At 29.3% G+C, this 26646-nt stretch overlaps 4 protein-coding genes and 1 long non-coding RNA gene across 7 annotated transcripts; 2 read left to right on the top strand and 3 right to left on the bottom strand.

Annotated features, from left to right (window-relative positions):
- LOC128283533 (uncharacterized) lies at positions 1–468 on the bottom strand. Its single transcript, XR_008273894.1, has 2 exons — positions 202–468; positions 1–98 (listed from the first exon to the last, which is right to left on the bottom strand). It is a non-coding gene; the product is annotated as an uncharacterized LOC128283533 (long non-coding RNA).
- A 6458-nt stretch (positions 469–6926) lies between these two features.
- On the bottom strand, positions 6927–8601 carry LOC108472767 (AAA-ATPase ASD, mitochondrial-like). The gene has a single exon (XM_017774324.2). The coding sequence runs from the start codon at positions 8520–8522 to the stop codon at positions 7116–7118; it is 1407 nt and encodes a 468-aa protein (XP_017629813.1). The 5' UTR covers positions 8523–8601; the 3' UTR covers positions 6927–7115.
- A 9055-nt stretch (positions 8602–17656) lies between these two features.
- Positions 17657–19557, top strand: LOC108473950 (glycerol-3-phosphate acyltransferase RAM2-like). The gene is made up of 2 exons (XM_017775785.2): positions 17657–18344; positions 18441–19557. The coding sequence occupies exons 1-2, from the start codon at positions 17712–17714 to the stop codon at positions 19338–19340; spliced, it is 1533 nt and encodes a 510-aa protein (XP_017631274.1). The 5' UTR covers positions 17657–17711; the 3' UTR covers positions 19341–19557.
- Positions 19558–20021: 464 nt separating this feature from the next.
- LOC108473952 (probable prolyl 4-hydroxylase 7) lies at positions 20022–22730 on the top strand. Its single transcript, XM_017775789.2, has 7 exons — positions 20022–20382; positions 20489–20546; positions 20639–20743; positions 21399–21456; positions 21552–21727; positions 21863–21923; positions 22262–22730. The coding sequence occupies exons 1-7, from the start codon at positions 20225–20227 to the stop codon at positions 22567–22569; spliced, it is 924 nt and encodes a 307-aa protein (XP_017631278.1). The 5' UTR covers positions 20022–20224; the 3' UTR covers positions 22570–22730.
- Positions 22352–26598, bottom strand: LOC108473951 (uncharacterized). 3 transcript variants are annotated; one of them, XM_017775787.2, is made up of 10 exons: positions 26177–26598; positions 25759–25845; positions 25299–25649; positions 25060–25195; positions 24792–24954; positions 24395–24523; positions 24069–24263; positions 23840–23962; positions 23659–23751; positions 22352–23514 (listed from the first exon to the last, which is right to left on the bottom strand). In XM_017775787.2, the coding sequence occupies exons 1-9, from the start codon at positions 26349–26351 to the stop codon at positions 23659–23661; spliced, it is 1452 nt and encodes a 483-aa protein (XP_017631276.1). In that variant the 5' UTR covers positions 26352–26598; the 3' UTR covers positions 22352–23514. The 3 variants fall into 3 exon arrangements, with proteins under 3 accessions (XP_017631276.1, XP_017631275.1, XP_017631277.1); XM_017775786.2 differs by having other exon boundaries at positions 22352–23751; XM_017775788.2 differs by having other exon boundaries at positions 22352–23751; positions 25759–25839.
- Positions 26599–26646: the final 48 nt, after the last annotated feature.

Genomic DNA, 26646 nt, shown 5'->3' with positions numbered 1-26646 from the left:
TTTACAAAGCATTTGGAATTGATCTATATTACTGTGAAAAACCAGTTACTACAATTGCCTGCCAGTGCCACTGATACATCTTTCAACAGTATCAACATCTGCTTTATATATAACACGCGTTACAGAAAACGGAGACGGATGATCCATAAAAAGCAGTAATTTGGGTTAAAAATAAATAAATTAATGCAAAGAAATGGATACCTGTGAGAAACCATGGAGAAGATGACGAACAAATTAAAGGAAGTTGCAGGGTACCTTGTCGCAGGCCGATGGCACTGTGCTGTGTTGCTATACAAGGAAAACAAAAACAAAAGGCAGTGCCATCGCTCCTGCGACAAGATTCCCCCAACCGCCAGTTTCTCGCATTTCTTGCTTTGCTTTTTCATTTCTCTGATTAGCCATCTTCATATATAGGCGTGGATTGCATATCAATGCATGGAAATTTCGTGTGAGAAAGTGTTGGTTTTGGTGGACAAGAGGAAGCAAGTGAGAAAAGTCTGGGATGACTCTTACAATCGCACATGTTTTTCTTCCACACTGTTCAAAATCTCTTTAACCACACCTTTCAAATTTTATATTATTTCATTTCATTTCACCTTTTTTTAACTCCATGTTTAATTTTATTTAAGTATCCAATAAATAAATAATGCTTGCCCTTCCATCTAACTTTCTAACTCCATTCATGACTGTCAGCATAAACTAAAATTTCCTTCTTTTTAAATAATGATTAATACCCTTTAATTAATAAATTATATCAATCACTTATAATTTCTAGTATTTATTATGTACATCAAATTAATATTATTTATTTTATAAGTTTTAAAATTTTTTAATTTTAATCTCGTTATAAGTTATTATCATATCTGTTTATATATATATATATATATATATATATATATAATGTCTAGAACTCCCATCTTCATTTATAACGTCTCAATATTTGGATTATTGTTATATTTATTGATACAAATCATGTTTATGTTTGATAATATAAAGCTTTCAACCAGTAAAGTTTGATTAAGAACTTTACGTGCATAACATGGATTAATTGGATACCAATTCAACGGGAAAATAATGAAAAAACTGTTCATTTATAAAATAATAAATATTAATTTGAGGGTGTTTCTATGTTTCTATATTTTATATAAAACTTATAAAATGTCATTGCAATATTTGAACTTGAGACACCACAAATCAAATGACTCAACTTTATTATCTCAACTAAAGCTTCATTTAGTTTTTATATATATTCAGCATAATGACTTATTTGGCCTTCCAAATTTAACATCCTTAAACCCCTTAAGTCGAGAATAGTGTTAATATAAGATGATACGTGTTAATTTTTTTTAAGGGAATTAAATCGAAACTATTAGTGTTAGTAGAGAAGGCAGTCGGATATTGGAAGAAAATTGAAAGGACTAGTGTATTGAGAGAAATAAATTCGAGGTATTGACTAAATTGTAAATAAGTGAGAAGTGATAGGTCAAAGTGTGAATATTCAAAATTTGAGGGGTTAAAGAGTAAATTTAGAAAAAAAATTGAAGGACCAAAAGTGTGAATATCCAAAAATTTTCCTAGGGATGAAATTTGTAAGAAGGGACTAAATTGAATAACTGGATAATATAAAAGACTAAATCATAATTTTACCAAATAAAGTGGTGATTTAAGGGAGAAATTGTAAAAAATGTTGAGAGGTAAAATAATTATTTTCTAAATAGGATAATTATCATGAAATTATGGCCCAGGTGATAAAATTTGATTAGGTGAAATTATTTAATAATATTTTATTTATTTTTAGTTAATATAAAGAAAGGAAAAATGAAGAAAGTTCTTCATTTCTCCATGCCTTCGACGTGATCAGTGGGAAAAGAGAGAGGGGAGAAACTTTGCTTTCTTTACAAAATAGTACTTTTCCATCAATTTCACCATTTTTACCTAAAATTCATGAGAATTTTCATAGCCACCAAAAAGGAAAAGTGAAGTAGAGATCATAGAGAGTTAGGTTATCATTTGGACGAAAGAAATTGGGAAGTGGAAGTGGAGAAAATTGAGAAGAAAGTGAAGGGATTAAAGAGACAAGGTAAGAAATTCAAGAATTTTTATAAAATTCATGTTAGATTATGTATTTGATGTGTTCATGGAGTAGAAAAAAAGAATAAATAATAAAAGTGTTGGAGACAAGGTGAAAGTGGTGACTAAAGTGCGGAAGGAAGAGAATTAAAGCAAAAACAGTGAATTCCTAACAAAAGAGAGGTAAGTACTTAAAGAATTTTACTTTGCCTATTAGAATCTAAGTATAAAATATGTGAAATTGTTATATTAAAAATTTTGTGATTAATTTAAAATATTTTTGTTACTATTTAATTTGAAATTAATTAAAGAATAGTGAAAATATCTATTTAATGTAAATTTCAAAGTGAAATGATGTTGTGTAATGAAAGTATGAAACAAGGGACTAAATTGAAAAGTGTACAAAAGTTTATGTGTAGAACAAAGTAATAGGATAAAGAGTTTAAATGAAGTGTTAAGTGTTAGTGAGTTAAATACAAAGTGGTATTGAAGAGATATTATCTTAAATAATGCATTTTCATGATGCTAAGGACTAAATTGTAAATGTTGTGAAATTTAAAATTGAAATAAGAGAGGTGAAGTGTGTAAAATTTGATATGTGAAATAAGATATTATGATGAAATATTCTAATATGTGATAGTGAATTTGAATGAAATGTGAAGTTAGAAGGATATTATAGTAATTATTAAAATTTTATAATGTTAGGAACTAGATTGCAAGATACTTAGAAATGACTACAAGTATTAAAAACGTTAGAAAATAAAAATGATTCAAGAGAAGTGTTACATGGAAGAGAATTGATTTAAAGCGATTGAGTAGTAAAATAATAATAAATAAATTTCAGATTGAAAAGGATCAAGTTGTAAAATATATAAAAGTGCCTAAGTGTATTAAGATTTTAGAATAACATATTCAAAATGCAATGATATATAGAAGTGAAGTGATTAATAAGTGAGAGGATGGTGATTAATGAAAATATATGCTAGTAGGGACTAAATCGAGAAGATTATAAAGTAAGTGAAGTGAAATTTATGCAAAGAATACTAGTTAGCAAAGTGACTAAAATTTGATGTGTGTAATAAAGTATTAATGGAGAATTTTAGTGAAGTGTTTATGATATTACATTTAATTCCAAGCGATATTAAAGTGATAATTGAATGAACATTTATTTTATGAAAATAAAAACTAAATTAATAAAAACTAAATTGAAAATAGTGTAAAGTTTTTATGCAACTAATTGATAAGTGACAACAATGAAAATGACAATAAAAATTGCCCAAATAGACAATCTATGAACATGCTGGATATGGATGGAATATGGCAGTTCGGTGCAATTGAAAGTGATTGTTCCACATATCCTATAAGTTCTATTTAGTGTACCATGGGCAAAACAAAAAGTATTGAGATGGTAAGATTAAAAACGAACATGAGCATTTAATGATTAATTAATTAAATTTAATATGTTACATTTAAAGTTTTGATACGTTGAATTTAATTAAGGTATCAGTAAGCTTAATTCTCAATATATTTCTTAAGCTTTATTTTTCAACGCGTAGGTGATAAAAGCTCGAATTGAAGCTATAGAGTGAGGATACAATCTCATCTCAAAGTTTGAAAAAGGATATGGTTTTTGATTTTTAAAAAATTATTTGATTGCTAATGTGATATAAGTGTGGACTACTACCATATTAGCAAACTAATAAATATTAATTTTTCATCCATTTTAAAATAATTTAACAAGTAATATAATTTTAAAAATAAAAGAAACAAGAAAAATAAATAAAAGACAACAAAAATTTTAATAGAGTTGAAAGTTCCAAATAATTGATAAGTCCTTTTTTTCATATTTTTCACGGTGAGTGTGACTTAATTCAATATTATTAAATACATTAATATAGTTTTACTAAATATCGAAGGATCGAAAATATTGCCGTTTAGTTTGTTCGGTAGGCGAAATGCAGACTGAGATTGTGATGGACAAGTCATTGGGGGTTAGCTTCCTATAAATTGCCAAATATTGTCTTGTTCTTCATGGTCTCCATTCTCCAACGTCAAGACAAAGATTGAAGGAATGTTAATTGCCTCTTATTCCTTTTCTCCCCCAATTCCGGAATACCCTTTTTTTAGTTAATTCATTTAAAAAAGGAATATTAAGAAAATGTCCCACGCAACTTTCACAGTAAGTTGTACATGGTTAAAAATTAAGGCGAATAACTATCACATTATATTTTATAATTAGTATTTTAGTTAGTTTTAATATATCAAATGAATGTGGAGATTGGATTTTTTTTAAATTGAATTAAAACTCTTATACTTCACAACATAATATTTTTGTCAACAGGTCAAGAGATTATCAGCATATAACCATAATTATTTAACATGGAATAAAAGTATGTTTTTTACACGTATTTTCAAAAAGAAAAACACGAATTTAAATCTTAAAGATAATTTCAATAGTAGGGATAATTACTGAACCTCGAACATAAACTACTAAAAATATATTTTTATATTTATTTTTATTTTATTATATCTAACTTATATATAATCTTATCAAACTAATTTGTGGAAATTGAACCCTATTATCTAAATTCTAGTTTTCCATTATGTTGAAAAGTTAGAAAAAAATTATTTAAGTGTGAAAAAGCATCATCTTGTATAGGATTGAATCAAGCCCAAGATGCTTATCAGTTATAACCTGGCAATTTCCTAAATAAAAATTGGCCAATTAGTTCCTCAATAATGGAAAATCACATGGGTAATGTTTTCTTTATTCTATATTTTTGGCATGAAATTTCAATGAATGAGACAGAATCAATATGTTTAGTGGAAAATTGGGGTTTAATATGCATTGATAATTAAACTTCTAGAAATATATGAACAAAATAAATTTGACCCTTAATTAATTAATTTTACCTTCTTTTCCAATTTGAAATGACATCCATCATTTTTGGGCCATGGGTTCTTTTCCCAATAAATAACTTTAAAAAGACGAAAGAGGAAGAAGCAAAAATTCTTAACACTGTTAGATCATGTGTGACATATATAAAATCATGAGACATACTAAAGTATGGTTTGAACCATTTTTCCAAAGAGACGTGCTTTGTATTTTGAATTAAAAAAAAAAATAGAGTTCAATCATAATAACAACTCTTCTTTATCAACTACACTTTCGTATTAAATTAAAATTAGAAAATATATTACAATCCCGTGATTATTTGTTTAAATTTAAAAATTTGTTCGAAATTTGAGAAGTTTTGAGTAAAAATATTAAGTCTGAAAAATAAGTTTGGATAAAAAAATAAACTTTTTTAAAATATGGTTTCAGGCTTGAACTTAAACATTCAAGACCCAATTCTAACTCGACCCATTTTTAAATTTATAGTACTTTATATTATGCTATTTTTTATATATTATGTAATTTAAAAAGTATTAAAAAATAAACCTGTATTAAATATATAATACTATTCTAATATAAACATTAAAATCATGTTAAGGTTATTAAATTCAATAAATAAAAATATATAAAATATATAAAATTATTAAATATTAAAATAATATAATTTAAAAAGTGAAAGATTAACATGTCTTTGATTAGCTAATTTTAACAATTAACGTGGATATAAAAGCAAGAGCCCAATTAAATGCTAATTAAGTGGAGCAGCTTAATTAATATTTTTATAATTTTGTTCGTAAGAGCTTTTTATACAAAAGTGTACTTAAAATGTAAAAATCAATAATAATAAATAAGGTAGTGTTGGATATTAAATCAAAATTAGTAAATATGTTGGATATTCTATATATATTGGTCTATGTCTCAAGTAACAGTAAATATTTTCATAGTTACTTTCCTTCTAATCTCTCCATTACTGTCTAAGGAAAATAGGATTAGGTTTAGTTACTAATTTAGCGGTGTTAGCCGCTAACGAATTTGTTGAGCAAATTGGTAATTGGTAACCCCATCATCATTTTAAAATATAATTTGTTTTATTTTAATCACTTTAATTTTTTTAATTAATTTAGTCATTCTAATTAAAACAATTATCTGAATTAATTATTACCATTAAAAATTATATTAATTCATTAATGAATTATTAACGTAACATATTAATTCATTAAGTGATTAATACGTGCCAATGTTTTTTTAAACTTTTGACTAAAGTTAAGAATTCTCCGTAATTAATTCAAAATTTTTTTTTTTCCTCTTTTCTCCGGCTTCTTTTTGTTGTAAAACAGAGACATTTGAGGGAAACGCCAAGGTTTAGATTTAAGATCTAATAATAATTCTTATCAAGGTTATTCACCATTACCTTAAAATTGTAAAAAATTACCGATAAGGTTACTCACGTTGGCGGTTGGGTGAGCGGAAACAACGATTTGGTTGCTAACAATTTCTTTTGCCGGAGGATAGCGAAATTGTGTGATGCTATAGTTGTGGTGGTCGGTTATCGGTTGGCGCAGGGAATAAGCATCTGGCGGCGTTTTATGACGAAATGAAGACGTTGCATTGGTTAGAGAAGCAAGCAAATTTAGCAGGATGTAGTAAGTTGATGGGGAGTAGAGCTGGTGGTGTTGGAGTTAAAGTTTACAAAGGCTAAAGTTCAAAGACATATTATGGATGCCACTGGGGCTTCCGTGGTTGAGCCATGGTTGGCAGCTCATAGAGATTCACATAACCAAAATTATAATGGTAGAGAAGTATAGATTGATTAATACATATTAATATTAGAATTTTAGCTTAGGTTTAGGCCATATTCTAATCATGGACTGAAGGCTGTTAATGCCCAGAAAACTTTAGGCTCAAAAATATAAAATCCAAAAAAAAAAAAAGTGAAAATAATGTCGATGTAGGAAAAGAATTTTACAAAATTTATAAGAAAATTTAATATGTTGAAAAGATATTTGAATACATCCATTTCTAGTTTTCTAGTCCTTTTTATTATCCATAAACTTCTCATAAATCGTAGTAGATTGCTTGCTTGCTTGATTAATACAATCTATAAGCCTACAATCTGGGGTCACTCCCTTACATTCAATCCCCTCCCCTCTTATTGAACTGATTTTTCAGACAATCCCTGGATCAATGCTGTCTCTTCTTTGTTACTGTCTTGTGCTTGCTTTGCAGATTCTAGAGCCTGGATCAGGCTTTCGAAACAAGTTTGAAGATCCCTTGATGCAGTTTTTGGCATCAAATGCTCAGCAACATCAGCTGGAGTTATTCTAACTTCTCTCAACAAATCCTGAATCCTGCCGAACAACTTATGAGAGTCGACCTTCTGATAGTTTTTAGCCAACACCTTGAATGCTTCAAATCCACAATACGACAATTCTATATGTTTGTCCATTCGACCTTTTCGAATCAAAGCTGGATCAAGTTTCTCAACAAAGTTGGTCGTGAATACTATAAATCTTTCACCCCCACAAGCTGACCATAGCCCATCAATGAAATTCAACAACCCCGACAGTGTAACCTGACCACTTTTAGCTTCTTCTATGCTTGCCTTGTGCATTGGATGTTGTTTCATCTCTTCAGCTTCATCCTTTTTCTCCTTTTTTGGCCTCCTTTGACCAGTTAAATCGAGTGAACAATCGATGTCTTCGATAACAATGATCGACTTGCTTGACGTTTCAATCAACAGTTTCCTCAGTTCTGTGTTGTCTTTCACAGCAGTTAACTCAAGATCATAAATGTCGTACCCTAAAAAATTAGCCATTACAGCAATCATGGTGGATTTACCAGTCCCTGGTGGACCATAAAGAAGATAACCCCTCTTCCAAGCCCTCCCAATTCTCGAATAAAACTCTTCTGCTTGGCTGAAAGTAATCAAATCTTCCATAATCTCCTCCTTCTTGTCCTGTTCCATTGCTAGTGTTTGAAAAGTTGCAGGGTGCTCAAACACAACATAGCTCCAATTCGACCCATTGTTTGTATAAAGCTTCCTTTGCCTGTTCCTTACCTTGATAGCCTTACCTTCTTTCAAAACATGTTTGAGGTAAGGTCCGATGATCAAATCCCTGTGTTTTTTATGGAAAATAAGCTTGTAAAACCTTTTCTCATCCGTGACAGGATAGAAAGCAAACGACTGTGTTTTGCCAACATGTTTGGCAGAAGCCCACCACAGCTTTATACCTTGAAATTCATCTGCAACTTCTTCATGGTCATCCATGCTAAGAACCAGAGACTGATTGTTCTTCACTATGTCAGCTTTGAGTCTCTTAGCTTGTGAAGAGGAAGTGGAACTAAGGTAGTTTTCAATGGCGGAATATGCTTCGCTCCTCATCAGACGTTCACCTGTGAACTCATTGAAAGTAATCTGAACGTAAGGATAGACAAAACTAAGCAATCTTTGGGAGTATTTTTCGATATAGCCTCGAAATTGGTATGGGAAATATTGCTGGAAAACTGCCCAAACAAACATTAAAGTGGCAAATATGGAGCCTAGGTGGGAAATCATGTCTGTAGGGATTTCTTAATTTGTTTTGTCCTGGAGATATTGCAAACAAAATGGGTGGTTTGCGTTTATAGAAATGGGGTTAATCTTGAAATAATGGAAAAAATCAGGTATAGAATTGACTTGCAATTTGTCTCGTAGTTTCCAAAAGTCGGCAAAAAGCCTTATGAGCTAAGGCTTTTTCCGACGTACTAAATTTTGCTTCCTCGTTAAGACTTTTTGCCTGTCCTTCATATTCTAATTATATTAAGTTTTTAATACAAAAGATTCAACTGATATTATTTTAATATTTTAATTAAAATAATTTAAAGCATTAGATAATAATTTTGATATAACTAATCTAAAGATAATTTATGTTTGTCTATTTTACAAAATGTTACACTCTTAAAATATTTAAATTTTAAAAATAATATTATTTAAAAAATAATCACGATCCTGTCATATAAACTAGAAAATAAACATAAATCAATGATTTACCAATCTTATGAGTTATTGAAAAATGGGTCTGACTCAAATTTTATGTTGGACTCAATTGCTGAATAAATATTGAAAGTGAGCCTAACAACTTTTAATTTTTTAGCACTTCTTCTTTCGACCTCATTTTATTTTAATTTTATAAACACAGTAATTAAATGATACCCTATTTTTATTATCCAATAATTATATATTTTCTAGATTTTAATTATTCACATATATTTTTATATTTAAATTTAACCATTTTTCATTCTAACTCGAACGTATGTAATATAGTATTAATGTTATGAAACCCACGTCAAGTTGTATAGACTCCTCCCATGAAGAGCCACCAAAGGCTTAGTTTTGTAATTTAAAACTCTATCCAACCGCCTCCATAGTTCTCCAAATCTCACCATCTTTTCTAAAATAATGGCTCTTGACACCACCATCATGTCAACCACCGCTAACCTCTATAATTAAATTATCTATTCACAATATGAAATTTTGTTATACTAATATAAGAAATCAAACTTTATTCAAGAAAATCAAATCCTATGAATGTCTAAATAACATATAATATTTGATAAACAAGTTAATATCACCTACAGTAAGAATATCTATTATAGGTCAAAAGATAGAATTAACAAAAGGGTTGTGGCACAATTTTGTAAGATTAAGGACATTAATTTTAGTCAATCATGTGTAAGGAATTACATACTCTTCATGTCCTTTCATATAGTTAACGGTTTTAGAGTAACCAAAAGTCGAGATATAAATACTCAAGTATGTTCATCTTCTATCTTTTTTTTCACTTTATTATTATTTTGTCAAAATAATTCCTTAAGCATCCTTTACTTTCTCTCATTAAAATTTTAGAAGGTGTCTTAGATTACCAACCCTAACACCCTATAATTTTTCTTTACTTTACTATTCTAACCGTAAAATAAACATAAATTCTATGCTCACTGGTGATTAAATAATGGATAACACCTCTACATGATTAGCTTGGTTTCCAATTACTAAACTCTTTCTCACATCCCAGCTAAACCAATCACCACACTTGACTCTTGTGCACCACTACTATGGCTAAAAACACAATTAATGGAGCTCTGCCTTTGACCTTCACCTTTATAGCCAAACTCAAAGGACTTAAAAAGAATTCATGGAAGACCAAGATTGAAGGCTCCTCACGGATGCTAAGTAGCATCGTCTATAAGTTTTCAACTTCTCCATCACACTGTTCCATAATATACGTCAATACATTGGACATCACGCCCAATATCCATGTCCACCATCTTACTGTCTACTTCTCATCAACTCCCTCTCTCTTTTCACACAACATTGTTATTTCACGTAGCAAGTGATGGAAAATAAATCCCACCTCTCCCGACATTGGACTTTATAATTCTCTGCTGCTTGTCTTCATACTCTTTTTCTTCCGAGTCTAAAATGACATGTAAACAAATAATAAGCCAATGATTGACGTTGCATGATACTGATAGGTAGCAAACTAGTACTATCCAAAGGTAATTCTTGTTAAATTTATTTTTAATTTAATTACAAATAATATACGTTTTAAAGTAAAAATAACTTTTAAAATTTATTTAAAATTAAAATGACCATTTCGAGTTTGATAAGTTGGGTTTGATTCATTCACAGCTATGTTTTTTCTTTAATTATTCTATTAACATTGGTGGAGTAAAAATTTTGAATTGTGGTTTTTTTATTTAAAACGTTTATAAAAGTTATATAAATTAATCCATAATATTTTTGTTGTTGTTCTTTCTCTCTTTCATTAGTAGGCTGTTCTTTTAAAAAATTTCTATTCATGTCAAATATTTAGAATAAATATATCCAAGTCTTAAACACATAAAAGTTCATGAAGTCAACATACGACTAGTAATTTTCTTTCACAAAAATAAACTACACTTAACTACTTTTTGGTGTCATGAGAATGAAATATACTAATTTTCAAACACAAGATTCACAGTAGTCACAGCAGCAACAATATTTTTTAAATAAAAATGCTAAATTTTTAATCAATCTTGATTTTTTCATGCTCCGTTCGGGAACTTGGATTAGAAAATTTGAATTTGGATTTCAATTATGATGTAAATCGTAAGAATAAAATGCATATATAATAGTGAAATTAGTTGAGATTTCATCTAATATGTATTATAAAAATATAAAAAATGGATTTGTCAAATATAAAAATATTTTAAGAATTGCAATTTTATTACTAAATGGGCTTCTAGCAAATCCATGGGTTGGAGAAATGATTATATGAATGATACATTTCTAAACAATTTATTCCTCAATTTACACTATTTTTGAAATTTAAATCTAAATTCTGAAATCTTGGTTTCAAATGCTACCTCAAGGGTTTGTATTAATCATTTACCGACTCAAAATGTTAGGAATTATTTAATACAAAATTAATAATCTCAAAATCATTCAATATAGAAAAGAAAAAAAACTAAATCTTGCATAAAAATTTTAATCTATCATAAGAAAAGTTAAAATTTTAATTTTAATAATTAATCAATAAAGCATGAAAAGAAAAAAAGTTGTTATCAAATTAGGAGACCAACGTGAAAGTACTGACTGATTGAATATATGTCTTGTAAAAATTCTAGAGAATAAAAAAATTTGAGAAAAAAAGTGACGAGTGTGGAAAGAAAATAAAAGAATTAGGGATGATTGGGTTTTAGTAGCTGGGTAGAGATTTATTTATTTTTATATAAAATAATTTATTTTATAAATAATTTTTAAAAATATTGCGGTGTTTTTCAAATTTTGTAGAAATATTATTTTTAAATTTTATGTGAATTAATATATTAATAATATAAAATTATAAAAATATTTATTTTTATTTTTTAGTCAATTAACCCCACAAACATCAACTTGACTCTGCCACTAATTAACAAAGTCAAGGCTTACAAAATCAAAATTAGAAAAGGAATATCTAGAAAAATAGAAAAAAAAATTGAAACATCAATTACAAATGTACATTTTAATCAGCCGACGTAAATATAAATGGATTGGTTATACATTTTAATCAACATAGCTTTCTCTGATCCCCTCCCCCACCATCGGATCAGCTTTTGTCTTCTGTATGTTGTTTATCTATTCTAAGCTTCAATTTCACTGTTGGGATCTGCGAATGGAGCACCAAATCCTCATCAGTCTTTTCCTCTACACTATCCAAATTTCTTGGCCTTGGGGGCTTTGTTGAGTTTTTTTTTAATAAAATAGCCTTAAAATTAATTAATTACTTAAATAATTTATTTTTATAAAATATAAAAATAACTTAAAATCTACAGTAAATATTAGTGGAGTTAAAGTGTTTGACGTCACTAACATGTCACGACAGTAATCTATATTAAAAATACGTTGAGCAAAGTAGTACTTAGCAAGAAAAAAAATAAAACTAAAATAATTTTTATTTAATTTATAATTAATTTTATTGTTTCGTTGATCTTCTATAAAATGTGATTCGTATTTGCTCCGAAGACATTTTGATATCTACATAATATAAAAAAATAAATATAATATAATTAATTATTATATTACAATAACTATAAAATATAACATTTATCTTTTTTAAAATTATTAATTAGGTTAATAACTGGTCACATCATTGATCAACGACACAATGTGACTAATTATAATATATTTTTTATTTTAGAATTTTAATTTTATTTTTTAATATATATTTTACCTCTTTAATATATATTTTTAAATAAAGTCATTTTTTAACAAATAATTTTTTATTTTTCTAATTTATTCAAATTTCACTTTTTTAAAATAAAATATCATTTTTAAAATTTTAAATAGAATTTAAAAAAGCTTTGAATATCTTTAAAAATAATTAAAAATTATAATTCAAAAAGTATATGTAAAATTAAAAATATTTAAAATATACATTTAAAATATTATAAAACTAATAATAAATTTGAAAGGTCATATCTTTAAAATATTTAAATATTTTATATTATTAAAATATATATAAAATTTAAAAATAATATTTAAATATATTAAAAATAATTTTAAAATAAATATTTTAATTTTTAAAAATATATTATTAAACATTTCAAATATACATTTCAAGTTTTTTAAAAATCAATAATAAACAAATAAATAAAATAAAATAAATAAAAACTTAAAAAAAGAAAAAGTAAAAGGACAATTTAAAAAACTGACGTGAAAGAAAAAATAAAAATTAGCCTTTAGCTGTTTTAATAGAGAAATAGGGTGTCAAGAGGAAATTTTTGGCGCTAATTTATTTAACTGCACTAGAAAAAGGTAAAATTACTAATGGGAAATTTTATTTAAAATTTACTTTAATATTTTTTCTAAATTTATGCACACGAGTAGTCCATGCATAATTTAATTTAATCTTAACTTTTTAAACTTATCTCAAAATTATTTTAAATATTTACTTTAATATTTCTGAACGGTGTATTTTAAACAATTAATTTTATCTTAAAATTTTAAATTATTTTCTTAATATATAAATAATTTACCCAAATAGTATTTTTAAAATTTATACAAATAATAGGGTAACTAAATTTTAGGATAAATATTTGTTTAAATTTTTTATTTAAGTTAAATTGATTTAATAAATTATTTTTGAAATTCTCGTTTATCCAATAAAGTATTTATTTTAAACATAAAATTTATAATTTAATAGAAAATAAAAATAAAAATTATATTTTAAAAATATAAATTATATAAAAATACACTTGGCCACTTGTCTCAATTCTAATTTCTGTACCTTGTTATATTATATACTAGTTTGCATACTGCAAGACACGAGCCGATTGTATGTACTAATTAAAATTATAAGCTTAAAAATTATTTGAATAAAATTATATATATATATCTATATTTTAAAAATATTATAAGTAAATTTGTATACTTATTATAATCCTTATAGCGAGTTCAAATTGGAACCATTATTCCTTAAAGAAATGTTTAATTTCTGCAAATTATGAAAACAAACTTTACACTAAATTGAAACAATTTAAAACAAATTAGGGTTAAACTATAAGTCTTACAATATTTTAGGACTAAATATGAATATATGTAATAAAAAAATCAAATCTCATTCTCACGTGAATGGCTGAGTTGGGAGCAATTTGTCATTTCCAATTATATTTTATTATATTTATTAATTACTCTTTTACTTTTACTTCTAGTTTTTCTTTTTCCTGTGTATGTTTATATCATTTCATTTTCTAACAACAAAATTTAATATCATCTCCTCTCATCCTTATCCAATAAAAAATTGTAACCTTTTTGTTATTTTTATTTATTATTTTATTATTTTTCAATAAATTACATCAACCGAATGTTCGAAGAAATTATATATTTTAACTTTGTAATAAATATTAGTGGTATATTTACCTTACAATGTATTTTTAAATAATAATGATTTTTTGAAAATAATATTTTATTAAAATATTTCAAAATGGGTGACAAATATTATATTTTAAAATTATTTTAGAAATATGTAATCCTTATCTATTTGATTTTATTATTAAGTGGTATATATATATATTTAAAAGTTAAAATTAATTTATTTTCATTTAAAATAGGAAAAGAAGAGTACTAAATTCCAAACAAGTAATAAAAAAAAAAAAAATGTTGTTCAGTTAGTAATCACAAATCGATCAAATTAGTAAAATTAATTTTAGTTCAATTAATTTATAGTTTTTAGTTAATAAGTATAAATAAATAAATTTGGTTAATTTTATAAAAAATTCTAAGAAAATAATAATTCAAGTAAAGTACAAAATCAGTATATTTTGTTTGAGGAAAGCAACTTTGTTGCAAAATTAATAATTGTTTCCAAAGCTTTTGTTACATACTTGATGATTTTTGTATATGGAAAAAATCAAAGCAAACATGGAAAGAAAAGTCAGTTTTCACTTTTCACACAACATTGTTATTTCCCCTAGAAAGTGATGGGAAAAGTTCCACGTCGCAAGGGACTTCGGAGTTCTCTGCTGCATCTCTTTCCTTATTTACAATGGTTGATACTGACAGTGATAGGTACCATCCAAGTTAGATTAGAAAGAATCCGATCATTGTTTCATAAATAAAATTGCTTTTGTTTAATAATATGTTAATGGATCTAGTTCGGTAAAAAGTTGATTAATTTTTTTAAATTTTAGTTAACGTTTAATTTGATTTTAAATCGAGTAATTAATTAAATTAATTAAACTTAATAAATAATATTATATATTATATGTATTATGCTATTACTAATTCGGTTAATTTAGTTAATTCATATAACCCGGTCGAATGAATATTATCAATTTATTTTTGATATGTTTTATACTTGTTTTAACTAAAAATTCTGTTAATTTAGTTAATACTAGTTCGGTTCGATTAAACGTTTGAACACCCTCACTTTTAAAATGATTATTCAAATGATATAGATTCAAACTTTGTCATCTTTTTTTTAGTATTCTAATGATAACAAAAAAAATACAAAAGTTATGTTGGAGACGACTTTAGTTCTTATATTATGATAATTAACTGATATTGATTCTTACATTGCGATAATTAAGGCATGCAGTACCTAATTAGTGCATTTATGTATCTTTTAAATAAATCCTAAACTTTTCTTTTTTTGGTGACATATAAATCCTAACTTTACTTTTTTTTGTGATACATAAATCCTAACTTTCGAAATTACTACAACAAAATATGTTTTTGGTGAAGTTTTTTTAAGTTTATAAGTGTCGTAAAAAACACCGCTAAATTTGCAGTGGTCAATTAATTGTGTTTATCAACCTAGAGGTGACAAATTTAAAATTCAAAACACATTTATCAACATATATACAGTTTTAAATGTATTAAATGTCTATTATGTATTGTTGATCAGAGATTTCAAAAAAAAATAAGAGAGTGATGGAGAAAGGTGTCGATACTTTTATGAAGTATTTTTAATGAAAATTACTTTTATTATTTTTTAATTTTCACGTTCAAAAATCATTTTAAAATTTTCAATTAAACATATTTTCTTCAATGTTTTCTATTTTTAAAAATAAAAATAAAAATAACCTTTGTTTATTGAAACCAAACAGAGCCATAATATTTTAACTGTTATTTATTATTTTCAAAATTATTTTTAAATATCGTTGGTTTTAAAAGAGGATGACACATCTATTGAGTTTATCTTGCTTTTTTTTTCTTCTTTTTTTTTACATTATAAGATGAGGGTCGAATGTTAATTTTGGTTTCTATATTATGTTTGAAACTTAAATTAAATATATATATTTTAGTTTTGACATAATTTGATCTATTTATTTTATAATGTCATTAGTTAATCTAAATAGTTAATAGCACTACATGTTTCAATTATAATGCTATGTCATTTTAATAGAACATTATTCCAACAATAAAAATTTATTTTATCATAACGAGTTCGAATGAGTGTTTTAATAAATAAAAAAATTCACATAAGCATTTTCAATGCAATTTTTTTTGTTACATCACTAGCAAGTGATATATATTTTTATTTTAAAATGTCACGCTAGTGAATTTAATTGAAAAATTTTAATGGCGGTAATAATTAAACTTGAATTTTAAAAATTTAAAATAAAGAGACTATATTTCTAAAAATAAAAATAATGAAATTAAATTTCAAATTTATAAAATATATAAAAACTTAAAACATATTTTAAAATTTACTCAATAATTTAAATAAATAAATACTTAACCCAATCGAAAGCATGATAACGATACTAATTTTACAATGAAAATGGAAAGAGAAAAGGAATACGGAGAAACAATATATAAAAAGAAAAAAAATGGGATCATCAAATGCAACATTAATTATACAATGAAGAAAGACGACAAACTAAATAGCGGGTAAAACAAAGAGGATTAATTTAACTAATCATTCATGTAAGGTTAAAATCAATACATTTTTTCATACCCATTTTATCATTTACTTACTTTTAGTTATATTTTATTTATTTACTTCTTGTATTATGATTTTAAATTATACACAACCCTTTTCTAAACCATAAATAAGAGAATAATTTTAAAATTATAAATAAGAGAATAATTTTAAAATGTATTTTAATACATTTAAATTTATATTCTCTTATGCTGAAAATAATACTAATATCAATTAAATTATGACTCAATTTATTTTTAAAAACATTTTTATTGCTTATGTTATCGAATTAACAATTGAAAATAGAAGGAGAACAAAGTATATATGTAAACGTGATGAATGATAGGTTATTATGGAATTGAACTCGATTCCATTAATTAATTCATAAAAAATAGTTTAATTATTAAAAGAATATTTTTAAAATTTTAATTATTGATTATTTTAAATTAAATAAATAAAAATAAGTCAAAATTCATAATATTAATTGTGAAATCTTATTAGATGTTGGAAGTTTAGTTGGGGTAATGAATAACCAACATAATTTTTCAGTTAATTCAGTCAACACCTTTATCGATTATTATTTTTAATACTCATAGTAAGAAAAATTAATTCACGTAATGTACCCCCAAAAATTATAATCGTTGTCTTCAAGGAAATCTTTTGGAAATCTCGGTGCCCCCACCAAAGGGTGCCCCCACCAAAGCGTTTGTTATACACTTCATGAACTTTTTTCTCCATATATAACTCAAAGCAAACGAACATTGAAGCAAAACTAAACACAAAGCTTCAAGCCAAAAAAAGTTAGTTGTAAAAGCCTAACAATGGCGAAACCAAAGGAAGCCCCTACTTTTATATTTCCAAGAGTAGCTCACTGTGCATCAATTGGGCGTGAAAAAGACACGGTTGTGGCGGACATGGATGGAACCCTGCTAAGAGGACGAAGCTCTTTCCCTTACTTTGCATTAATTGCCTTTGAAGTTGGTGGGATATTAAGGCTTCTCTTCTTGCTTTTAGCTTCCCCCATAGCAGGGATCCTTTACTATTTCATCTCAGAATCGGCGGGTATTCAAGTCCTAATATTTGCAACCTTCGTGGGAATGAAAGTGTCGGATATCGAATCTGTGGCTCGAGCTGTTTTGCCCAAGTTTTACTCCACCGATTTGCATCCCGAGACTTGGAGGGTGTTCTCTTCATGTGGGAAAAGATGTGTGCTTACGGCCAACCCAAGGGTTATGGTGGATCCCTTTTTGAAGGATTATTTGGGAGCTGATTTGGTTATTGGAACTGAAATCCATGTGTTTAAAGGTAGAGCCACTGGTTTAGTGAAGAATCCAGGGGTTCTTGTGGGAACAAATAAGGCTGATGCACTTGAGAATGCTTTCAAAGATGAGCCTATCCCCGATATTGGTCTTGGGGATCGAAAGACTGATTATCCTTTCATGAAATTGTGCAAGGTTAATTTTCTTTCTCCTTTTCTTACCAGGTATTACACTTATTTTGAACCTTTCTTCTGCATTTTAGATTAAAAAGGCTTTTAATTTGGTTTACAGGAAAGTTATGTGGTTCCGGCAAAGCCTGAAGTTGATCCGGTAAGCCTCAACAAACTACCAAAACCAGTAGTTTTCCACGATGGCCGACTTGTTCAAAAACCAACCCCATTCATTGCACTTCTCATCGTCCTTTGGATCCCCGTAGGCTTCCTCCTTGCCTGCCTCCGCATAGCCGCCGGCTCACTCCTTCCCATGCCGTTAGTCTATTATGCGTTTTGGGCACTTGGTGTACGAGTTTACATCAAAGGCAACCCACCCCCACCGGCTAAAAAATCAATAGGTCAAACCGGAGTCCTTTTCATATGCTCTCATAGAACCCTACTTGACCCTATCTTCCTCTCCACAGCTTTAGGCCGGCCGATACCCGCCGTGACATACTCCGTATCGAGATTATCAGAAATCATCTCCCCTATTAAGACCGTCCGTCTCAACCGTGATCGCGCCACGGATGCTTCCATGATTAAAAAGCTATTACAAGAAGGCGACCTAGTTATTTGCCCCGAAGGAACAACATGTAGGGAACCGTTTTTACTAAGGTTTTCGGCTTTATTTGCTGAGTTAACCGACGAACTTGTTCCGATCGCAATGGCGAACCGAATGAGCATGTTCCATGGAACAACAGCTAGGGGGTGGAAAGGGATGGACCCATTTTACTTCTTCATGAACCCTAGCCCAGCTTATGAAGTAACATTCTTGAACAAGGTGCCATATGCTTTAACTTGTAGTGGTGGGAAATCAAGCCATGAAGTTGCCAATTATATTCAAAGAATGATTGCTGCAAGCTTATCATATGAATGTACAAGTTTTACCAGAAAAGATAAGTACAGGGCTTTGGCTGGAAATGATGGCACTGTGGTTGAAAAACCAAAGCTTTCTCCTAATAAGGTCATGGGCTGCTAGAAACTATATTTTGTTCACGCTATTTTGTCCTTTAGTTTCGTAGCTTAGGGTGTTTTTTGGCTGAACAATGAGATATATTTTGTCCTATAAATTGTTGTATACCTAAATCATCACCTTCAAATAATAATAGTTGGACAGTTTGGTGTATATTGATGATTAAAAATAATACTTAATATATATGGTAATTGGGTGAGAAATTCAAGGTTATTAAAGTAAATTTTGTTTGGATACAAATAATACAATAGAAAATAATGTTATTCAACTATGATTTTACTCCAAACATACTTAAATCATCACATTTTAAACTATTAATTTTATATTAATTAGATTATTTAATTATTAAAATTAATTGTTAAATTTAATTTTATGTGACATAATTTAAAATTAAAATTTTAAAAAAATATATATTGTAAAGATAGATATTGTAAAAATCTTAGTGACGAGATTTTTAAGTTTTTATATAAGCTTTATCATTCAATTTTTATTTTCAGTTTTACTTTGTGTTTAGTTTTCACTTTAAAAATTTATGCAACATCATTCTATTTATTATTATTTTATTCTAAATTTAGTTATACAAGATTTAACAAGCTATTTAACAATTAAATTAATAATTTTAATAATAAAAAAAATTTCTATAAGATTAATAATTTAGTGATGTAATTAGAAATTTAAAATAAACCTCATAGTTTGGAGACCACAGCTGCAATTATGTCTTTGCATCGTTTTGGTTTTATAGTTCCTCTACTGGACACGTTTTCCATTTTCGCTTTTTGACATTTCGACTAAAAAACAGTACACAATCCCACCAAACTCCAAGGCAGAAGTCTTCGAAGACCTATCATCTCTGTTATTCTATTACCGATTGGATCCAAACAAAGGATTTAATGGATCATTGGTATTTTCTAGGATTCTTGCTTCTTATTTTGCTTCAACTCTGTTTGGTTTCAGCTGAGATCAATGGATCGGTGCTTGAAATGAAGAGAGGAACTTCTTCGGTTCCATTTGATCCCACTCGTGTTACTCAACTCTCATGGCACCCTAGGTCACTTTAATTTCTCTCTTCTTCTTTTTCGCATTTTATAACTTTTTCATGTTTAATTTACTCAAAATTGTGAACTTTATTTTTTTTATTTTTTTTTTATTTTCAGGGCTTTCCTTTACAAAGGATTTTTATCAAGTGAGGAATGCGATCACCTTATTACTCTGGTAAGCAAAATTTTTTTAACTAATTTGTTAATTAATTTCGATTTGTGATGTTAATCCCCTCCCCTTTTTTTGTTAAAATGTGTGAATTTCAGGCTAAGGATAAATTAGAGAAGTCAATGGTGGCGGATAATGAATCAGGTGATAGCATTGAGAGTGAAGTTCGAACCAGCTCTGGGATGTTTCTTCAGAAAGCTCAGGTATATAATTAAATTGCCCCTTTTTTTAGTTTAAATATGTGAAATTAGCTGGAATTCTGTTAATGGAATATAGAAATATTACAGCGGTGAAGGCAGTTCACTTATTCTTCACAAATAACCAAATTTTGGATGGTAGTTTATGACAGATGATGTTTTAGGTGTCTTTTACTCCTTTCCCCTAATGATTCATTCACACTTAATCTAGGGCAAGCTCTTTACCTAAAGAATCTATTTCCTCACTGAATGCATCGAAAGTTAAAGATGATAGTTGTGCTCTTTGGTATTGGCTTAAGCTTTTGGGATAATTACTTTCCCTTAATGCTGTATCAGAGATCTCGAGTAGGACTCCTGATAACTGATTTACTTCTTATTTCTTCCTCTGGCGTCTTGTTGCTCACTGGGGAATGCTCACTGGGGAATGCGTTACTGCTTTAATCCTTCTTTAGTTTGCACCTTTTTCTTCACTGGAGTTCAGGTCCAAATATGTACTGCTTAGTATTAGTTATTTGTTTCATTAAGTTTAGAGATCGTTTACTCAATACTAATTGTGATGACTCGGATTATTTATTTTTGTGGACCGTGTTTGGAAAGCATTGTATATGCTGATTCTTGAAGTTCAAATGCTTATGTGGTGTCCTTTATTTCTCATGTGAAGGATGAAGTAGTTGCTGATATCGAAGCTAGGATTGCTGCATGGACCTTCCTTCCAGTAGGTATATATCATTTCTTGCTTGTTGTTACCCTATAATTTCTTAATCTGCTTTGAATGGTGTTTTCTCATCTTATTTTAATATGGCACACCAACCAGAGAATGGGGAGTCCATGCAAATACTACATTACGAGAATGGTCAAAAGTATGAGCCACATTTCGATTATTTTCACGACAAGGCTAATCAAGAGCTGGGCGGTCACCGTATAGCCACTGTACTGATGTATTTGTCTGATGTTGAGAGTGGTGGGGAAACTGTGTTTCCAAATGCAGAGGTAAGCATTTGACTGTGAATTTTTATTCCCCCCCCCCCCCCTTTATTTATGTTTGCTCTCTTCCTATTCTATCATTGTTAAATGCTTACATTTCCATTTTATTTTGTTCATCACTTACTAGTCTGCCTTCTGCAGGGAAAACTTTCTCAGCCAAAGTATGATAGCTGGTCAGATTGTGCAAAAGATGGATATGCAGGTAATACTATGATTTCCATTGGAGATTTTGTGAAATGCTTAGTGTGTTGTCTTTTTACTTTTCTCGGATATTAATATGCTAGACCATACCGATCTGTTGGAAGAATTTTCATTTGATTCTAGCTGATAAAATCTCACTTTAATGAACAAGTGAAATTAAGTTTGCCACTTTTGTTTGTATGATTGGCTTGTGATCTGTATTCCAATGAATTCTGCAGATATTACTATGAACCTGCTGTATATGTTCATAGCTTCTTATTTAATTGTTCTCGGATAAAATTGCCACCTTAAAAATCCAACCATATAATCATCACAAAATTGTACTGTTCGTCCTTGCAGTGAAACCCAGAAAAGGTGATGCATTACTATTCTTCAGTCTTCATCTTGATGCAACAACTGATTCCGACAGTTTGCATGGAAGTTGCCCAGTGATAAAGGGTGAGAAATGGTCTGCAACAAAATGGATCCATGTCAGGTCATTCGATACGGCAAAGTGGCAGTCTGTAAATAGAGATTGTGTTGATGAGAATGAGAATTGTGCTACCTGGGCTTCAGCGGGTGAGTGTGAAAAGAACCCTAGTTACATGATTGGTTCTGAAGACTATTACGGATATTGTAGGAAGAGTTGTAAGGTATGCTCCTCGTAGAAAGTCGTTTCCCTGGCTGTTTCCCAAAGATCAATGGTTAAAGCTTTAATAGCTGTATATACTGACACATTTTTGAGTTATGCTCGATGCACGCACATTTTTGAGGACTTGAATCTGTGAAGTTTCATATATTATATTGAGGATGTTTATTGGTTATTATACATCATCTCTACTATCATATGGATTAGCTGCTGAAAACAACTTACCATCCAGATTAAACGGGAATGATTTATACGAGTATGTGATTAATCTAGTTGGTTCATTTAATCCCTCTTACAAGGTGGCATCCAGCACACGACTGCCTAGTGCAGCAGCAGCTGAGGAGAGAATGAATGTTTGGTATCTACAAAAAAGGAATTACTCACAAATTGCTGCATGATTTGTGCAATCAGTTCGTTTGATCAGCCTAAAATAATCTGTTTGGGAAACAGAAAATGCTGTTGTGTTTCCAGATGCATGAGCCATCAAAAGCATTGCTTTGATGCAGTTTTGGATCAAGGTGTTCTCCAACAAAAACATCAAACCGAACCATGAAAGCATTGTTCAAGAAGTACTTGGTAACGAATTGTGATTGTTAGGTAACTGTAATTGAACATCTCACAACATTCTGTTCTAAAACAAACAAATGTTGTTATAAAGCTTCCAAATGCTTTGCCCCACCATGAATGAACCAACAATCATATTGATGATCTTAATAGAAAGAATTAGCACTTAAGAATTTCAGTGCCAACATATCTTTTGCAATATTGGTTAAATGAAGAAAGGAAAACATATGGATGAATAAATATGCATAGCGTATGGTCTTTCCTTTTATTCCTTTTTCTTTCCACCTTGATCAGAACTTTACATCTGAATATTTATATACCAAAAAGAAAAAAAAAATGAAAGTTTAACACTGATTGTAAAAATGGGATGATACAACTTGTAAGATTTTTTATTTGTAACCTGAAAAACAAGACGAAATCTAGGTTGTAATGGAACGAGGAAGGAAGGCTTTAAAAGAAATAATAAAGAAATTATTTGTATTGATTGGGTTGATGGTGAAAACAACATTCAAGCATTTGCCCTAGTAAAAATAAGAGTTCTTGCCTATAACTGCAGTTGACCATAATTAATGTGGTTGATTTGATTCAATCGTATGCAGCATAGCATGTTCTCCGGTAAATCTTCGGGTTTATTTCCCTGTTCAGAAGTGTTGCAATTACATCATATGCATGTCCAAGTGAAATCTCAAAACGTTGACAGCAGTCTATGTAATTAAAAATTTTACCTGAATTGTCAAGCCAAAATCCAGTATACACAACTTATATCTGTCCTGAAACGCCTCGAAACCTTTTCTAGATATGTAGCTAAATCTATGCAAATCTAAATCAATCTCAAAGTAGTTCTCGCCCTGAAAGAGTTTTAATCCATCAGAATCATATGCATAATTAGGTCATAAATTAATTAAAACTAAAATAATTCAATAGAAAGATCATGAGGGAAAAAAAAGAAGATACCAAGTAAAATTCATGCTGAGGTCGCGAGAGAACCGGCTTTTCATTATAAGCATTCATAAGCTTCTTCTCAGCTGTGCTTAAATGAAGATCCATAACATTTGCCACTCGGCCAATCATTTTCAGTCTTTCCCTAAAAGGTGCAATAGTATCTACAGGGAATCCTTTAACTCGCTCTACCTCATCATTGATAAACCGCTGACGGTAAAAGAATGAATAAGAAATGTTAATGAATTAAGATAAACAACAAAGGGATGCCCAAAACAATGGAATTCTAATAATTAAATGTTTAACATAGAAGTAGAAAGCAATAGATGTGTTTATCTTACTATAATATTTTCTCGGAACTGAAGTGGGAGCTCTTTTGAGTAACTTTCTGATAGTTTAAAGTACAACACCAAATTCATTCCTTCTCCATCGTTTTCACTTTGAAAGATTGTAATAGGGTACAATGGAATCTGCAGGCCGAAAGAAAATGTCTTTATTAAAAAAGGTTCAATGACAACACAAAGAGATTTGAACCTAGAAACACATTGAGCATACTTATGTCCATATTTCAGTTTCAAGCAAAGAATGTAAGTTACAATTGAAAAATAACAATTCGATCTAAAGCTTGGGAGAAAATATTTCGCATCAACATCTATTGTAAGGTCTTAGAAAACATGCAGATAACCATATGAAGTGAGTTCTACGAGAAAAAGGAAGAGATGAAAAAGGTATATGCACCTGAATATTTACAACAAGAGTAGCAGGGATTTCTTCAGATAAATTAAAAACCGGAAGTTCCACAAAACGAGCAATGTGATCAATTTTGCGTGGAGATAAGAAGAGGTCAACTCCAAAGGGATGAAATGCTGCAGAGTTTGAAGCAAATTCCTTCTTTTTGTCCCTTCCAAGAGAGTCAACAGAAAGCATCATTGAAATCAGTTAAGCTGGCAAGTTGAAAGTACATTTATTAAGAAAAGTCGAACCAATTAAGCAAAAGCCCTCTCACCTAAAGTAGTTCTGGCCACGGACCTTGAAAGAACTTGGCTCAAGAGGAGACCAACAATCAGGCATGCTTTTCTCTTTCGGACAGTGTGGGACTGAGGTACCAGCTACCGGTCTTTGGAAACCCACCTTCGGAGAAACTAAGAGGAAATAAGATCATGCACAATTAAATATATGGCATATGACAAATAAAGAAGATATTCAAGGATGATAAGGAAAAAAAACTGCTAGCATAGCATTCACCTAATGTCGGATTGGCATGTCCGTCCCTCCATTTAAAGGATAGTTTCAGAGGTGCTTTCTTCTTTGAACCAAGAGTACTTGGGTTAAACGATCTTTTTCTCTCAAGTGAAGGGGCAGTCGACTGAAGACAAGGCAAGCAAGTATTTGGAAGAAGTTCGACATGATGTGCAGCTTGCTTTTCATCCCCACGAATACTTTCACTAGAAATATCATCCACAAATACAGCACTCCCCTCAGTCTGATTATCATTCGCCTTCGATTGAGAATTAACATTGTTAATTAGACTCAAATCTCTAGGAGACGATACACTCAATGCAGATGCATTTTCAGAGCCAGTCACAGATACTACCTCTGCAAACAACACGCAATGAGCTTATGAATTTAAATCATTATCATGCTTAATTCTTTCACCAAAAGAAAAAGAAAGAGAGATTCAATTGATCATGAAATAAACACATACCATCATGGAGGCTATAAAAATCTTCATCCAATTCAGATTCAAATACTGAAAAGCAATCGCGCCATGCCAAGTCTGCACTTCCTGTCACTAGCAACCAAACCAAAAATCAAGATCAAATTCATGAAAGCCAGTAAAATACAAATAAAAAAAATGCATCAATCAACTTTAAAACTCAAAGCCCAGAATAACCCTATAATATGAACTCAATTTTTCCATGCCCCCTCTCCATTAAGATCATACAATTCCAAGACTAAAATCATCATTCATTTATGATTCAATAAAAAACCTAAATCAAATAAAATCGATTTTTGTTTCCCTCAATCAATCCAAGAAATCAAAAACCAAACACCAAGATTCAACAACTCAAAGCAAAAACAGATAAAGAAAAAAAAAAAGGTAATCAAGAAAAACAATTAACCTTGGACGGTAGAACTAGCACGAGAAAAATCCTTAGAACCAGCAGCAAATTCCCCATTTTCAAGCTTGCGAGAAGAAACCCTCCTTTTAATGGTCTTTCTTCTGCACAGAATCCTCCTTTTCTTCTTCTTTGACAATCCCCCAAAGCTTCCTTGCTTTGAAACACAACTACCCATTTTTTCTTCTTTTTCTTTATGTGAAATTCACAGAAAGAAAAAACTACATAAAGATGGTAACTTTTTTATAATCCAAATGATGGGCTTCAGGTTTTGACTGTTAGCGTAATAGCATTAGTCTCGAGTGAAAATTCCAAAACAATAGCAGAGAGTATTAATTACTTTTATTTTATTTTTTGTAAGGAAAATAAAAACACTGTTTCAAGTCTTAAGCGACAGCTTCGAACTCGGCCGAAGACTTGAGCTTTGAAAAGTCTACCGATGGTGTGAAAACCGGTTTTTCCAAATGGGTCTG

This window comes from Gossypium arboreum, chromosome 11 (assembly GCF_025698485.1).
Source record: "Gossypium arboreum isolate Shixiya-1 chromosome 11, ASM2569848v2, whole genome shotgun sequence".
Taxonomy (NCBI): Eukaryota; Viridiplantae; Streptophyta; class Magnoliopsida; order Malvales; family Malvaceae; genus Gossypium; species Gossypium arboreum.
Note: the sequence above shows the minus strand (reverse complement) of the source record. Positions and strands in the feature narration are given on the sequence as shown.

Excerpts from the sequence above, each read along its gene's own strand:
- LOC108472767 (XM_017774324.2), bottom strand. The coding sequence starts at position 8,522 with ATGATTTCCCACCTAGGCTCCATATTTGCCACTTTAATGTTTGTTTGG.
- LOC108473950 (XM_017775785.2), top strand. The coding sequence starts at position 17,712 with ATGGCGAAACCAAAGGAAGCCCCTACTTTTATATTTCCAAGAGTAGCT. Across the intron at positions 18,345-18,440 it reads CTTTCATGAAATTGTGCAAG|GAAAGTTATGTGGTTCCGGC; the intron begins GTTAATTTTCTT and ends TTTGGTTTACAG.
- LOC108473952 (XM_017775789.2), top strand. The coding sequence starts at position 20,225 with ATGGATCATTGGTATTTTCTAGGATTCTTGCTTCTTATTTTGCTTCAA. Across the intron at positions 20,383-20,488 it reads CAACTCTCATGGCACCCTAG|GGCTTTCCTTTACAAAGGAT; the intron begins GTCACTTTAATT and ends TTTTATTTTCAG. Across the intron at positions 21,728-21,862 it reads CTGTGTTTCCAAATGCAGAG|GGAAAACTTTCTCAGCCAAA; the intron begins GTAAGCATTTGA and ends TGCCTTCTGCAG.
- LOC108473951 (XM_017775786.2), bottom strand. The coding sequence starts at position 26,351 with ATGGGTAGTTGTGTTTCAAAGCAAGGAAGCTTTGGGGGATTGTCAAAG. Across the intron at positions 25,650-25,758 it reads TTTTTATAGCCTCCATGATG|AGGTAGTATCTGTGACTGGC; the intron begins GTATGTGTTTAT and ends TGTTGTTTGCAG. Across the intron at positions 24,264-24,394 it reads AGTTCCGAGAAAATATTATA|CGGTTTATCAATGATGAGGT; the intron begins GTAAGATAAACA and ends TTTTACCGTCAG.